This window comes from Gambusia affinis, linkage group LG20 (assembly GCF_019740435.1).
Source record: "Gambusia affinis linkage group LG20, SWU_Gaff_1.0, whole genome shotgun sequence".
Taxonomy (NCBI): Eukaryota; Metazoa; Chordata; class Actinopteri; order Cyprinodontiformes; family Poeciliidae; genus Gambusia; species Gambusia affinis.
This window is the reverse complement of record NC_057887.1, coordinates 11,585,865-11,603,580: the sequence shown is the minus strand read 5'-3', so window position 1 is coordinate 11,603,580 and position 17,716 is coordinate 11,585,865. Positions and strand designations below refer to the sequence as shown.

Here is a 17,716-nt window from a genome sequence, read left to right as displayed (position 1 = left end):
AATAATAATGAGCCATATGACATGTCTCCAGCAACAAATAACAAAACACCAGGACACCTAAATCCACTACTACACTTTTCATTAGAAACAAACCGGCAACATTCTGAGCCAAGGTCATTTTTTTTTCCTAATTAAATGACAAACAAAACAAATAGCTTAATAAAATTAATGGTACTGACCACCAGCCACATTGAGCTTCCAACAATATGTCTGCAAAAGAAAAAGGCCAATTGTCTGACCTCTGCTGTCAAATGAGCAGTGATCAGTCAAGTTGTGTGATGCTAAAACAATCTGAACAAGAGCCGTACTCTTACTAAAGAATTAACCAATCAATCATATTTTATTTATTCCGAATAGATTAATATATTTATTTCTAATATAACCAAAGATAACACAAAGAGGTGATGCAGATGTAAAAAAAGAAACTGGGATACGATCAACCATCACACTGCCAAAATTCTAAGCTAATTATTATAAGCACAAAAGGTACAATGCATAACAATATAAAAAGTCTGGAATAGCAAAAATATAGATAAAACATAAAATAATATAGAATTTGTTTCTAAATCAAAACAGAGATTAAAAAAAGATAAATAACAGGCATTGCAATGAAAAAATGTCTTGGAACAAAGAAAAACTATCTTGGAATATGAGACTGAAAAATGTAAAATAAAATAAAAAAATTGAAAAAATATATTTTTTTTAAAAAAAAGCTTTGAGAGATGCATTTTCCCCCCATATGACATCACCTGCATTTCATCTCTTTTTAGGACATTTATCCTTGTGGGAAAATACTATTATACTTGTACATTTTTAATGCAATAGCTGCTGTATCTTTATGCCAGTGTCTGCACATAGGCAGTGATGGCTTTCCAGTTGACAGACTGCAAGTCGTGAGGACTGAATACATTAGCAGTGATTAGTCAACTGCTCCTGGGGGGCTTGTGGCTCTGAGCGAGATCAAACATCAGCTCAGTCCGACTTTTCCACCTCTATAGGTGCAGCGCATGCCTGCCACTCAGTCTATGTTGCAGACTTTTTGCCTGTCGCTTCATTTACTTCTCCTCCCGTTAAAGTTCCTGTTTTCTTATCACAGCATCTCCGTCGCAGCCAGCTGTTGGCCGAACCCTTGTCTATGTGCCGTTTGATATGGGAGCGAAATCTCTAATCTGGGTGTCTGAGCTCACAGCAACTCCCAGTAAGATAAACACAGGCAAATCCCTTTGTACGTACTCTAACCCTCCAAAAATACCAGCAGCAAACATATGTCGAGACCCAGTTTTCCCACGAACACTGAGCCACTGTATTAAATCAACACCTAAAAACGTCTGACTGCAAACAAAAAAACACACCAAAACAAAAAAAAAACATGTCGCACACATGTCACACAGCCTACTTCAAACTAATGCAAATGGGCTGCTTTCAACAGTGATTCATTACCATAATGTAGGGGCTGTATGTTGATTTCTTTCTATTTCCAGTGCCTATGTTTTGCTCTTTAAGTACCGATTGCAATTATATGAACTGCCTCTTACTGAATTCTGTGACAACAAGCATCTACACCACTTCAAAGCGTGTTGACAGCACCTTGGAACGGAGCAGGCATGTAAAGAAAATTCAGACGTTTCTCATCAGAGACTAATGACAAGAAATGCAAAGCAGAAAAAAAACATTCATTAAACATAAAACAGCTATTTATTTTTTTGAACCAGCCCACCTAACATATACACACTTCTCTCCTCTCTATCGGATTCCAGAGCTGCGAAAGAGACAGATGGTTGCCATAGCAACTATCTTTGCACGCAGCTAGGAATGCATTTCAGTGCAAGAGCGCATCTGTTTCTGTCCGGCCGTGCGCAGATCTGGCGCGCCCCCTTCCCCATTGTACAGAGAAAAGCCAGAGAGAAGCATGTGTGCTGCACGCGGGGGGGACTGGACAGGACAGGAGAGAGTATTAATAGGCCCAGGTAGCAGGTGGGGAAGGAAAAAGAAGAAGAAAAAAAATGGCGGCTCTTACTTACTCGAAATTCCTGAGCTATATATTTTACTTCACTTAGATGTAAAAAAAAAATCTTTCAGGGTGAATACAGCTGAAGAAATGCAGAAATAAAAGGTAAAAATAAAGCATAAAGCCCAACACAAGCACGGATTCCTCACAACCAGGTGATGGAAGAGGGAGCATTAGATCAGATGAGGGAAATTCACATTCCTGCTGAGCGTATTTCAGATCTTATCTGTGCAGCACCACTTCAGGTGTTTTATAAATAAAAGCACAAAAGCAATCAGCAGCCAGGGCTTTAAGTGTCAGTGAACTTATGACGTTCATCATGAGATTAGGCTTTAATCTTTACACTATTTTGGACAAAGTTACAAATCAATAAGCAAAATGTTGCAGACTTATTATATGTTCAGACAACAAAGTTTTAGAGAGTTTTTATCCATACTGAAGAACGCATTTGTTTCTTTGGGATAAACCGCATTGCTTTCCCGGTAGGCTGTGTAATATACATCTGCATAACTGTTTAAAATTTGAATATTTAATTTTAAGGAATATATAAAAGACAGTTGGCATTTCCAAAACCAGCATGACCAATGACAGACGAAACAGAGGAACTTTCTTGGACTGCCATCAGCATTCCAGTTTAATGTTGGAAGTATCACTTTCCTGCAGTCATAGGTATGTTCGGACATGTTGTTGTAGAAAGCCGTTTTCTTTTAATTAGCTCTGTGCTCTAACTTAATGCTTCATGTAACACTTCAACTATTTTGTAAATAGCTCAGTCTCAGTATTAGTCTACTACCCATCATAGGATGTTGTTGTCAACATGACCCACAAGTGATTGGATGTGGTGCAGTCAAGGACTGGCAAAGATTAGATTTTACAGATTTCAGTCAATCAACGCTGATCAAGCTGGAATTACTCAAATTCCTGTCAACAGACAGTTTCTTGGTGCATCTCTAACTATCAAATGGATAAAAAATTCCTCCAACTCAAAAAGTGCAGACAAATACACTGTCCACATTTACTGGACATCTGAGATTATTTTGTTCATTTAGGAATTTTTTTCACCATAAGAGTGCAATATCAAAATGTAAAAGTTAAATGTGTCTCTTGACAAATGATGTCCCTATGTGACACTATTAATTCCCTCCAACTGTCACCACATCACTCAGACAGCAGATCAAAATTTAGATAGACTTTTTAACAATTGGTACTTTTGTCCACTGCATTGCTATAATCAGTGGTCACTTAATTAGGTACATTTGTTAAATTGCTTGCTTACGTAAGTAGTGACTCAGTCCATCACATTGCAGCATTTATATAGATGCATTTAAGCATCTATATAGAAGTGGGGAATGCAAACTGTGGAAGCTCAAATCAGAAAGTGGAAGAAAGTGGATATAAGTGACTTTAAACTTGACATGGCTGTTGGTGTCACCGAGATTCAGAAACTGCTTATCTGCTGGGACTTTCAAGCGCAACATTTTTTCTGGTTTAGAAAGAATGGACAGAGAAAGAGAAAATGTGCAGTTGTGTAGAAGAAAATGCTAAGGTATACAAAATACTCCTGAACAGACAATACATTGACCCTTTAAACAAACGTGCTACAGTGCAGGAAAGAAAAAAAGAATAAGGAACTTAGGCTACAATTCAAAGACGTTAGACAAAATGAAACACTAACAGACTGGGAAATTGTTCGTTGGTCTGATGAGTCTTGATCAGCTGCTACATTCAGATGGTAGAGTAAAGATATGGAGTAAACAACATAAAAACATGAATTCATCCTGTGCGTTAATGGATCAGGGTGCTGCTGGTGGTGGTAAAATGGTGTGGGGGATTCTTCTAAACACTTTTGGACCTTACTATCAAGTAAACATCATTTCAATGCCACAGCCTGCCTGAAAGTTGTGGCTCATAATATCAATGTCTTCATGTGCACAGGGCTACCTGACGGTTATTTTCAGCTGGTTATTGCATAAGTCAGATCACAAAAAACACAAAGCTCGGATCACTTCTAATTGGTTTTTTGAACATGAAAATGAGTTAACTCATATCCAAACGCCTCCACAGTCATCAGATCTCAATCCAACAGAGAACATTTGGGATGTGGTGGAACATTATGGATGTGCAGCCAACAAATATGCAGGAACTGCGTTAAGACATTTTCTGAATATAGACCAAAACCTCAGAGCAATGTTTCAAGCAACTGAATGATGCAGTTTTAAAAGTAAAGGGTATTAAACTGGTACCGCAAAGGTGTACCTAATAAATTGGCAGATGAATGTAGTCAGAAGGAATCAAATCACGTGAAACTGGTTTCTTGAACATGAAAATGAGTTAATTCATTGGTTTGTACAGTTTTTTGAGATGATTGTTGTTTTAAAGTGTTTCTAGAGGCTGAAGAGAACTTCGAACTGTGCTCAAAGCAAAGCCACTACACGACATAACAAAATACAGGAAACAGAGGATTTTATTTGTAGTCTGAGGCTGTTCCAGACTGTTAGAGCTCGGCTTCTCTCCAACATCATCATGAACGTTTTCCATCCATTATAAATGATAGATGGCTTGCGGCAAAATTCACAAGCCATCTTGCAAAATATTCGCAATATTTATGAGTTTTTTTGTAGGCAACAAAAATAAATAAATAAATAATAATAATAATAATAATAATAATAATAATAATAATAATAACAATAATAATAATAATAATAAAAAGACATCAGCTGATACCTACACTCCTCCAAGCGACAGTCAATGTCGGAAGCAGCAGCGGCTGCAGCAGAGTGTGGACTGGCAAGCAATCAAGTGTTTAAGTCACTGCCCTGCTGTTACACATGCCAGGGAGGCCTTGTTAAGAGCTCAGACCTCCATCTGTCCACCTGGGAGGTATGAGTACTCACCCTTGAAAAAAACTCATCCCAGCCTTCCCGGCTGCTTTTCAGCTTGAGTTATTACTCCACACACGCAGAGAATTCCTGAATGTAATCAACCGCTTCCTCTGTCGATTGTAGCGCAGAGCACCATTTCATCCCTGATATGTCACATCTTACAGCAGCTCTTGGCAGCTCATAGCTCATATGTCACAGTCTATTTCACAGGAATGATGCAAAATAAAGAGAGGGTCAAGTGTTATACAAGCCATCCAAAAACAAAAGTAATGAAAAAAAACAAAAAAACATTGCAAATCTGCAAATTTGTCTAGAGGTTTAAAATCAAATTGAAATACGTTCCAGTGTAAATCACATACTTAGAATTCCCGCTGGGCAGAAATTCAGCAGAAGAGGCCGACAGACGGAGAAGGCGGGTAGTGCTCTCTCAACCATTTTTTCCTAAATCACACAAGGTAAGCCCCGAAGCCCCCCATTGTTGCTCCACTCACGTATTAAGTCCTGGCCCGAAGTGATGAGGTCCACAAAGCCAACAGAGGTTGAGCCAACAAGACACAAGAGCGCGGCCCAAAACCGTGAGACGGAAAAGCAGATATATATCAGAGTGCTGTCCTCAAGTAAACTACTTTAATGTCCGCCCTGATTGAGGAAGGAAGGAGAGCGTCGGGTTTGACAGGGCTGACCGTGTCAGCGCGGGGGTGTGTGTGTGTGTATGCGTGTGTGTGGGGGGGCGGGGTGGGTGGATAGGAAACTGGACCGTCTGCGGGATTAACGAGCAAAAAGCCGGCAGTGAAGTTAACAGAAAACGGCGGCGGCACTCAAATGAGCTCCGAGAAAGCAGCAAGGGAGGATTAAGAGAGGCAAAGTGGGAGGAGGCAGCGAGGGTGGGCACAAGCAAAGCTATCTGATTAATGATCTTAGCCATGTTTTCATCTTACAGCATCCAGCAGAAAATCTGTCAAGTAGATAAGTTTTCCCCTCTCTGCTTTTGTGCCTCTACAATTGTAGTCACACAACATGCAGAAACAATGAAATGAGGGATGAGCTGGCCAAAAAGAAAAACAAAAACAAAAAAAACAAAAACACAACTTACCAGGGAAGTATGTGTCCAGGTCTGTATTCTTGGCAGTAGCAGAGGTGTGTGTAGGGGAGCCAAGCTCTGATTGTGGAATGCGAGGGCTCTCCACAAACTTTGCTTTCCGCAGTGGGGCTGGGAGCAGAAAGCACATGCAGACACACACGCAGACACATAAAGAGAAGGAGACAACACACACAGAGAGACACGCGCACACACGCATTCAGTAGGGAGATGGTGGAGGACAAGAAAGAGAGAAGTGACAGGAACAGGACAGAAAGAGGGGGGGAGACAGAGAGCTTATGAACTTGGAGCAGCACACTGATAAAATGACAACATCCTGCAGGCTTTTCTATGAAGCTTTGACAAAGCTCGAGCACGAGTAAACGTGGAGCATGGGCAATCAGGAAACAGGCGCAAGAAAAACCAGCATCACCCTCACATAATATCAGCCCACTGACAAAATCTAAAAATATCTCCATACACCGTGTTCCCTGGCCAACATTTACCTCACAACACAGAGAAACGGCACAGGAAAGATGCACTTAATGGATAAAGAGGTGTATGTGTGTTTTGTCCATTGGGTCCATAATCACACCAAGAATGCCAGTGACGTCCACCGGCGCAAAACCGAAGCGTCAAATAGGAAATTTACAGTAGAAAAAGATGTGGGTGGTGGTTGTGATGTAATCACAAGAAAAATAGCTCGCTGCAAAGACAAGGTTATTAGTGGTTGCGTGTAAACACTGAAAACAATGGCAGCCATAATCTTCAGTCAGTGCGTCCTTTCAGTGTGTGGTGCAACTTTTCAGAGATGTGAAAATCGTGGCAGTTTGAAATTACTGTTAGAGCTATCAAGCTGTTAATCAGACCTCTGAAACATGTAACCAGTCTGTGTTGCTCCCACAATCAAAAAACCCAGCTTTCTGAAATAATCCTTTTCATTCATTCATTCATTCATTCATTCATTCATTCATTCATTCATTCATTCATTCATTCATTCATTCATTCATTCATTCATTCCCCTTAGATTGTTTAGATTTTAAAAACCAACTCAACAAAGATAAGATTTAGAGATGCACCACAATCTGATGGTTTTCAGTCTGATTATCAGTGACCGGACGGTTGAAAACTCAAACACCCAATCTTTGTCTGACCAGTGAACTCATCATACCATGTAAAAACAACTACACTACTTGGTGCGAGTAAGAAGGATCCCAAAGTAAGAAGTTTACATTGTGGTGCATAAAATAAAGCCAGATAAAACACAAAACATGCTAGAAGCTAATTCAGAGGAAACTATTTTCGACAATATGTCTGCAGCTCATTCAGGATGGGAGTGAAAGACTTTCAGCAGAAAACGAGGGTTCAACAAGTTCAGGAAAGTTGCTGGGTTTAATCTTTTTAGGCTTTCAGCTTCCATCATGGCACATGTTGGATTTGGTAAATTTGACAAATTATGACAATCTCATAAGGCTTTGAGGAATATTTGTCATCTTAATCGCTGCCTTAATCGCTGATATAATATGCTTAAGATCTACTAACTCTGTAATTATTATTGTGAAACGGTAAAACTTTGTTTTGGAATCACTGCTATACACGCGACATGATCTCAACCTTTTTCCTAATGCAAGTAATTACTGACTGCTCACAGCAGGAAGACCAGAAAAAATATTTTGAATGCTGAGGAAATTGAAATTTCCAAAAAAAAAAAACACTACAAGGAGGTCAAAACATACACCGGTAATTGTCCAATAACATTTGATCAGTCTGTTAAAACCCTGTCAATATGTATGTCACAAGATCTCAAAGTATTAAAATGGTGCAGTGTTTCTTATCTCAAGAAAATAAATTCTTACATCAGTATCCAATTGCTGCTAGTATGAGTTATTGGGGCTAAGTTTGCCTTGAAGAATACATCACTAGTTTTAAATCATTTGTGTTACAACATCTTGGGCAGCAGACTTTAAAAAGTCAGTGAATTACAATAAAAAAGCTGTGAAAAGACTCTATTCTAAATGCCAAATGTGCTTTGTGGGAGAAAGCCATCAATGCACATCACACCCAACACAACATCCCCATAGTGACACATTGAGGTATTTGGCATAAATAGACTATATATGTATATTGATGATATGGACCATTAGACCATTAAAGCAAAAATATTTATTATATTTGTGCAAATACCCAAAAAGACCATTCTAATGCAATGTAAGACAGTAGACACAAAACTGAAGATTCAGTTAACAGCTTCCACTAATCTGTCCTCCTTTTCATGATCTTTGACATCAAAATGTAAAAGATTTAGACTGACCAAACTTTAACTTGATCATACTGAGATTTATTAAAACAGTTTGCAATCTATAACACTTTCCTTCTATTTGTAAAGAAGGAGGAAAGGTCAATTGTGATTCTTTTTCTGGAATTGGGGTCAACCAAGCTGGGAGGCTTTTTTTTTAAATTATTATTTCCAACCTTTTCTACTCTCTGTACTGTATGAGATGGGTAACAACTGAGCATAATTTACTCTTTGTCAACTAATCTGGTTAAACAAGGGTTTTAGGATAGATTATGTACTGTACCCTGCAACTGTTAACCATTATGGGTGAGTGCACATGTCCAAAGCAATCGGGCGGAGAAGCGCAGCGTTGAACCAGTCAGCAGTGAGCAAAGAGCCACGAGCAGCAACTTAAACATATGTTCAATGAACAATGACTGCACGACTTGAATGAGTTTCTCCACACTCACAATTGGGTTTCCTGTTACGTTTAATGTCAGGATAATGCATCAAACTGTAGTGAATGGATAGAGAGCCAGGCATTCTTTATAAATATAAGCTGAATCAGAAGAGACTGATGCACACAGAGTACATGCTCCACAAGAAATAAATATTATTACTGCATGCCGCTATTATTACCATCATCCTTCCTATTAAACAAGGCTGCAGATTTCCACTGTCTCAAATTCGACTTTCCAGATATGTCAGATTTATACTGGATGACATTACTAAGTAGGGGTTGAACCAATTAGTCGACTAGTCGACTAGTCGACTCTAGGACATCTCGCGAGTTTTTACATTTCATGTCGACTAGTCGCAGTCATGTGATTGCCGGTGGTGACAGCCTGTGCTGATCTGACAGCACAGTAAACGTCACAAGACATAAGAAAAATAAGTTAATACATTAGTTTAAATGATATGTAGATGGATGCATATTTGTGGTTTTACAGTGTTTTTAAAAGGAGATGGAGTTGCAGCTGCAGTCAACTACAAAACACGAGCCGTCTAAAACTCGCCTTCTTCCGCTAAGGATGTCACTTAGCGGCTGAGTGTCTTTGTCACAACGATCTAACTAATACATTATGATGTTATGTTGCTGATTAAATAAAGATCTGTGGTAATGACATCTAAAAGATGTGCCCTTTTGAATGTTGGTTTCAGCAACTTATTATTTATCATAAACTATCCCGATGTTTTGTTGTTTCACTTGTTGCTGTTCTGTGTAAATGCCGTATTTTTCCGTGAAAACGGGTAATAAAGCCAGTACGTTAAAAGTTTGCGCTCTTGCTTGCTATGACATCACAACGACTAGACAACTAATCGACTGACTTTTATCATGTTGACGTTGACTAGAAAATATCTTAAATCGTTCAATCTGCTGAGTCAGCAGAGCTTCCTGTCAGCATAGGAGAAGCAGGTGGTTTCTGAATTCAGCTGTAACCAAATGGGATCGTTCATAACAAGTTTGGCTTGTGATGTTCCAAAAGCACCATGTAGTCAGTGTGATCATTTGACTCTATAGTAACTATCCAGAGATCATCGGCATCAGCCGGTGTTTAGAAAAAAAACAGTCAGATCCCACTTTGTGCAACAAACTTTTCCGCCACCACGAAGAATGATCTGTTTATTGCTCTTTTAATTCTCCATAATAGACTTAGTAAAAGCAGGAGAAGGGTAGTGTGTGTGTGTGTGTGTGTAAAATATTTGCCGTGAAAATAGCTAATAAAGCCTCCAAGTAGCTTTCAAATTCCAGTTTCTGGTCACAAAATGAATGTGTCCATTTGTTCATTTATTTGCAGCAAAGTTTCTGTCTTCAGTTTGAGCTTCTGGCAATTAAGCAGTTGGACATAAATTGCAACTGTAGACAGAGAGTGCCACCAAAGTAGCACAAACCTAAGCCAAAAGCTTGCACAGAATACGTAAAAAGCCTTCAGTGCCTATGGTGCATATTAAGAACTTTAACTTCTCCATATTTTGGCTTAAAACGTAATTAAAACTTCAGACTTCAACTTTACAAATGCACAAGTGTGCAAATAAAAATACGATGCAGGTGGGGTGCCTTTACTCTGCCTGATGCATTATTCACAACCAGAATTTACTGCAAGTTGAGGTATGCTTCTACCAGCTTTATTGATCTACAGAATAAAATTGGTGCCAATTCTTCTTGTCAAAAATAGCCAAAAAATAGCCAGAATGTTTAAGGAACATATGTGAACAGCTATTTCCAAGTCTTGCCACACATTCAAGGTTCGAATCTAAATTCGTACTTTGACTGGGCAATTCTAACCCATGGATATGCTTTGTTCTCAACCATTAAATTGTAGCTATATTTTTCGAAACGTTGGTCTGGTGGAAGCTGAATTTCTAACCTGGTTTCAAGTCTTTTACAACTTCTAACAGGTTTTTCTCCAGTATTAACCTGAAATTAGGCCCATCCATTTTCACATGAACGATGACCAGCTTCATTGTCCCATCTAAAAAAAGAAAAATTCACAGAATGATGCGGCCATGTGTCACAATGTGGATGAAGTACAAAGTGTGATGCACAGTGTTACAGACACCATTTTTCATGGATGTCAAATATTTCCATTTCGACATTTGATCAGAGTACCTTTCCCCACATGGTTTGTGCCAAGCTGTAAACTTTGCTTCTTACGGTCTTAGTTCAACAATGTCTTTCTTCTTTCAACTCCTCTATAAAAAAGTCAGGTTTTTGCAGTGCACAACTAATCATTCTGTCAACAGATTCTTCCACCTAATCTGTGGATCTCTGGAACATCTGCTGAGATACCACAAACCTCTTGGTTGCTTCTCAGGTAAATCCTCTCTTTGACCAACAGGACACGTTAAGTGAACAACATCTTAATATCACACTTTTTTCCATTTAAACGTCTTGGACTACATAAATACTTTGTGCTGTGAGATATCAAAAGCTCAGGATACTGTTTTTGAACTCAACTCCACTTTGGACTGGGATTTAATGAAAAAGTGATGGAATCTGTTCACTTGGGTGAGTCAGATGTCAGATTATAGCTGGCTTGAATACAACAATAAGTCGTAGACAACGATTTACTGTTTAAAAACCCTGAATGAATTTCTACTACTTTCCAGTCAGAGTATGAGAATGCTTTTTTTAAGGCACGGTATTTGCCCTGCGTCATTATTAAACAAAGCAATACTGGTCTGAAGTCTGCAAGGATGACATATTTTCTTAATTTTAAATTCTCTTACATTTCACAATATTTTTTAATCAACTTCTAAGCGATTAATAACTGTTGCTTTCATGTGACACAACCCCCCAAAAGACAATTGTAAAAAATTTCAAATGCTTCACTTTCAGTTGCAACAGCCAATCTGACACTTTAAAAGACGCTTTTGCCACTCAGGAATATGAATTTTGTGAGCAGCAGATTACCATGTCCTTTGTTTGCCATGTCTCTGATCTCACCTCTACAAAGAAGAAACTGAGTCTCTACTCTATTGGTGTAAATCCTCCCTATATCACTGGTTCCAGGGGAGTAAATCCCATGGACTCCTCTCCGGCAGCTCCGTTGTCAGCTCGTGCCAGGTTGAAGAAGGGTGACAGTGTGATGGATGGCAGCAGGCAAATCCACTCCTCTAATGAGCTTATGAATAAATATATCTTGTCTTGCATGTGCAGATCCACGTGGCCGTGAAATGGATATTTGTTACGCGCCATGCATGCGAGGGTGTGAATATGAATATGCATGTGACATGTATGCAAGTGCACATGTGAGCTTATGATAAGAAATGATGCAGAAAAAACCCCAAAACTGTCACAACAAAACTCTGCGTGAAATGTTTCATAGTCGATATCTGTTCCTGAGACTATTAGCTTTTGATTAAGTGATCCACAGAAAATAAAACAAAATCAGTGATCTTGAGTATAACAGATGAGTCATGTATTCGATAAATGGATCACGAGCTCTGAATAAGAACAAGAAGCTAAAGTATGCAACACACACTTCCTCACTGCTTCTGGAGATATTCTAATACGCAGGAGTCCTTCTACAGCAATAAATTACCATTTCTGCCACCGTCTCCATTACATACGACGACTCAGACAAAAATGCCGGCGCCTACACGCGCATGCATTAACATACACACAGTGATGATGTGGGTGAGGACATACATTGGATCGCTGTCTGCAAACCCAAGCAGAGCTCTGCAGAAACCCAACACGCGGCTCCAGTCTCTATAGCAACAGCAGAGAACAGGAGAAAAAAATAAAAATCCCAAAAAAACAGGAGGGGTGGGAGAGTTGTCCACCTCTCGAAGGTGGTGGTAACAATTGGGGAGGCCAACTTTACCGACACTAAAAGCCTGCGATGGCTTTGCTCAAATGTAATCAGAGAAGCTCTTTGTCTTGATTGATCTTAGTTAGTTTACAGGAGCAGTTCTTCCTGTTTTCAACTCAATTCAACCAGCTTGGCTTTTAAGGACTTAAGTGGCCAAGGTTCTGCTCCTTTATGTTCAAGCCAGTCTGCTATTACCCAGAGTCAGACAGAGACGATCTGACAGTTTCTCTACATTGTGAGTAGCATTTAAGGTTGGTTCATTGAAAATATTATTTTGCAAGTTTTGATTAAAGTGAAACAAAACATATCACTGTTCTACCTATGTGAAAAGGTCAAGCTTATGCTAATGTTTCAAACATTTTCTGCACATTTTCCTCTTCAAAATGTCAGACTTTTCCAGGATCAGGCTTTCGTACTCCTAACATAAACAGCACAACCCATGAAGACAACTAATTCTATGATGCGTTTCCTAGGCTGTGTGATTCCTACACCTGACTTCACAACTCGTTACTCTTTACTAGTTGAAAGGTTGGAATGATGCGGTGACATTGTGAGGTTTGTCTCCACCAGTAGAGTGATGATGATATTGATTACAATTAGTCAGCATTTTCCTGATGTTCTTCACATTTGTCCTCTATTATGCTGTCCAACATTGTCTATTAAAGGCATTTGTACAAATAAAACAAATACATCAAGTTTCGGCTAACATATTTTAGCCGTAATTTGCATTGCAAAAGAGGCCCAATCACTGCTATATGTTGCGAAGCTCTGGTTGCTAATCTTGAAGTATGGAATTATATTATGTTTATTACTTAAAAGAGGCATTCTGTGGCAATTTGATGCACAAGGCAAAAAAAAAAAAATCTAATTCACAATAGACTTACTTTTCTTGTCAACCTAAAAAACATGTTGCTGTACACTGCTGCACAACTGGAAAAACATTCTTTATATGTATAAAAGAAAATTTTAGCATACTAGTATTTTGTGACACTAGTACTTAAGGATGGACTCAGTCATAAGCAAAACAAAAAAAGGTTTAATATTGCTCCTAAGGAAATTTGTCTGAAATGATCTGAAAACTACATTTCTTGCAAACAGAGCCAAAATAATAATTGATACATGACATAGGTAAAATTAAGTTGAATAATCAAGCTTTTACATTAATTCATCATCAGTAGTAAGCAGGAATAAGTATTGGTTTCCATTTAAAGATTGCTGGCAGAAAATATAGAGCAAGTATTGTTGTACTGTGGTATTTTTCATCAAGGTTGTTATACTATGAGAAGTCAACCTGGGCCCTTACACTGATGTGTCTTCTGCAGCCAATCAGAAGTATCGTCTCTAAGCGTTGATGATGAAGAGGATGTTCAAAGATGTTCAGAAAACTACTGGCATAGTTAACAGATGAAAATAAAGAGTGGAAAAATACAGAGGGAGATGAAAAAAAAAGCTGCTATTTGTGGTTGGATTGTGTAAGGAGGGAAAACATCTAAGGCACACAAAAGGTCAGACAACAGGCATATTTACTTTTGGGAAGGCTTTTGTGATGTTAAATGTTGTGTAGCAGAAAAATTAAGAGAACACAAGGAGCAGGAGGAAAGTTTACCAGAAATCTGCTCATACTGGTATGATAAACAATGCTGAAATAGGTGTGGATATCGAAAAGGTGACTTAAATTGACATACAATCCCAAAACAGAAGGGAGAAGCAGTGACACAAACAAGTACATATCTTACTAATTATAGACCAATAACATGAAAAATAACAACTAACCATAAATAAATGTCACTATACAAATACAAGATTTTTACTTTGTTTTTCAAGTAATTTGACACCATATCTGTATAAAACAGAAGCGGGAGGGCTTGTAATCACAACAGGATGAGAACTGGAGTACTTGAGAGTTGATCAGTTAGCCAGTCCTTACATCTGACCCAGAGACTTGATCCCTGTGTGCTCATCAGTAATCCGGCTCAGAGACCACATATGAGTTTGTGTGCAATCCATGTTGACTTGTCAAGCAAATACAATGCGGACCAGATGTTGCTGTGGCACACAGAAGCCGCTGACGGCAAGCGCAGACTGCACGTCCATTAGACAAGATGCATCTTCCTCCTATTTTATGCATATGTGTGTGTGAGTGTGTCTGAGCGCGAGGACGTCTGCACACGTGCACATGCGAATCCGTTATTACAGCCTAGGGAGGATTAGCAGAGCAAGGTGAGGCGCAGCCAGAATTTTAAGAGGGCTACGGAGTGAGTATGATTTCTAAGAATGCTTATTAAGAGAGCTCTCCCAAACACAAAAAGCTGCTAATTTACCGTTTCACGTAGTCTTAGCTGTGCCTGGATTAGAGCCATAGCAGAAAACAAAGTGATCCTAAAGGTATTTCTGATCCAAGAAGCAGTTTATAATCATAAACACTTTATTTACATAAAATTAATATTTGGAAATAGAGCAGCTTTGTGAACCCCCTCCACCCCCCCCCCCCCCCCCCAAAAAAAAAAAAAACTGATAAATTGCATTTGCTTTACACAGATGAGAGACAGATGATCTCCCATCACAGTTTGACATGTTACAGACTCGACCTTTATTACGTTTTGTTGGGATTTAGACAAATGTAAATGTGTGTGTTATTGTGAAGTGAAAGAAAAGGGCTAAATATTTTGTCTGATTTTCTGACTCGCTGCAGAGCTCCGTTTGGAGGAAAATTAACTCTATAAATCAAACTAAACACACCATTCCCAAAGTGATGGCAGCATCACACTCAGGGGAGGCATTTCTCCAGCAGGGTTAGAGGATCTCCTCAGGTTGATGGATAGATGGATGAATGGAACCAAATACAGGAAAATGCAGGAAGAAAAGCAGCTAGAAGCTGAGGATGTGTCTGTTTTCTGGATTTTATAGCAGGCTTTTGGTTAAAGTTTTTACCTCAAGTTTTTCATCATTTTTTAAGAGTATTAAAATGATTAAAAACCTCTGCCTTTTCCGATGTTTAAACATAAACCTTCAGCTTGGCATTGATTTTATTAAAATATTTTAATACATCTTATGCTGCACAGATTCACCACATCTTTGTTCTAATTTCTTTTTTGGTTTAGTTTCGCCTATATTCCAGTAATGTCCCCACTGTGGGCTTTCTAAGCATCTGTCCAGTCTCGTTTACGAACGGTTCATCTGTGATGCGGCGTGGCTTCGTGACTCAGCTGTAAAAGCACAGCGGCTATTGTTAACGCAGAGCATTTCTGATGCTGTTAACTTTCCTTCCTTATGGATTCCCTCCATCAGCGCGGAAGGGGTTGACGCACAAGAGTGACCGTGAACGTTCCCTCTCAAAACCCTCAACGAGAAAACTCTTGAATACGGCTGCGAGCTGTAAAGTTACCCGTGAAATCGCTTCAGGAGAGTATCATAATTGGCGAGGACGCCACTTGATAAGGTGGTCTAATAATAGCAGCGCTGCTGTGACCTTTATTCCAGCTGGAGTTCACCCACTTGAGGAGATATTTATAACCTCCCGCTGGAGAACTCCACCCTTTGTCATTGAGAAAATTAGCATGAGCAGGATGTTTAGTTCAGCTTGATTTTATTTAATTAAGAACTCTCTTAAAATAAAAACAAAACGGCAAACAGAGACGCACTTTGCTGACACTGGCTTTTGATTTCCAGCTGCTCTGATTAAGAGGCTTTTGATAATCTGTGCAACACAAAACAAAAAGCATCAGAGGCCATGGAAAATCTTAAACGTCTGATAAAAACTAATCATCTGCTGCCACTATGAAACCCTTTGGACCATGACGCCAACAAACGCCTCAAAGCAGACCCTGCAGTGGCCGAGTAAATACGTTAGCAATGGACAGACGAACAATGTAACGTTAACGCTGAGGACGGTGTCATCATGCCATCTTGGTGAAATGGTCTGCAATTGATTGGATTTACATGGAAACACAACATTATGAATCTGCGCGTCTCGCTGGGAAACGTTTGCTCAGCTCCCCACCAGCAGGATTCGCAGAAAGCACTGAGGTGGTATATGTAACCCACTGCTCTGTTTTGTAAGCAAATTCTTATCATTGCTAATAATAGCACACTGCGGGTTTCTCTTCTCCACAGCCACTTCACAGCCTTTTCACATTCCCAGAAAGAAAAGACAAAAAAGAAAAAAAAAAAAACTTCAGGAAAAGTTATTCAAGTATTCAAATTTAAAACACAGAATAAATGACAATTTTAAATTAGATGTTAAGTGTTCGTAAAATTTGTTTATTTTGATGCCACTCTAAATGTGGTGATCTGAAGAAATTACTAAGATTGAATTAATGTTGATTGTTAATAAAATAAAGAACTAAGCATTTTTATATTTGTCATATTCAAATCACAAATGACAATAAATTTTATTGTGATTTTACCTAAGACATAATAGAATAATGATAAAGAAAAAAAAATACTCTAAAAAGATTAATAAAATCATCAGAACATTATCCCAACCTTAAAGCTTGCAAGTGTAAACATCATGCTATAGGATGCTTTTCTGCAAAGGGGACAGAAGGATCCCACTACATTAAAGAGAGGACAGATGAAACCATGTATGGCGAGATTTCATAATAACAACCTCCTTCCCTCAGTCAGAGTACTGAAGATGGATCATGGACGAATATTCTAGCATCACAATGGCCCAAAACAAACTTTCGAGATAAATCAGAAAAACCTTTGCAAGAAGTATTTTACAGTCCTGGAGTGGCCTAACCGTTCCCCAGACCTGAACATGAAAGAAAATGCTTGTAGGAAGTTAAAACGTCGCGTCGCCCAGAAACAGCCCTGAAACATGAATGACCTGAAGAAGATCTACATGGCGGCGCGGAACAAAAACTCTGCTGCAGTGTCTTCAAACCCAGTAAGGAACTACAAGAAATGTCTGAACTCTCTAATTTCTGTAAATGTTTGCATTTTTTAAGACTATGCAGCTGGTGTTCATATTTTAATCTTCCAGTTTTCTAATGACACATAGTTATCAAGTGATATTTTCAAATTCCCTGTCAACAGGCCACTGGATGAATGACTGCCAAGCACCCCAACCAAATGTAGAATTCATGTTAGATAATTTCACAGCTTTCCGTGTACCTATGATGACAATTACAAACCTCTTCGTTCTTTGCA

General features: G+C 38.9%; 1 protein-coding gene across 9 annotated transcripts in view; it reads right to left on the bottom strand.

Moving 5' to 3' along the window:
* tanc2b (tetratricopeptide repeat, ankyrin repeat and coiled-coil containing 2b) overlaps positions 1 to 17,716 on the bottom strand; it is a 161,290-nt gene that overhangs the window by 54,137 nt on the left and 89,437 nt on the right. For 6 of the 9 annotated variants that reach the window (XM_044103025.1, XM_044103026.1, XM_044103028.1 and 3 more), the window contains one exon: positions 5,984 to 6,100. The exons of the other annotated variants lie outside the window; for them this stretch is intronic. In XM_044103025.1, the coding sequence (XP_043958960.1) occupies positions 5,984 to 6,100 (117 nt within the window). The remainder of the gene's footprint in view (positions 1 to 5,983; positions 6,101 to 17,716) is intronic. 9 annotated transcript variants of the gene reach the window in all.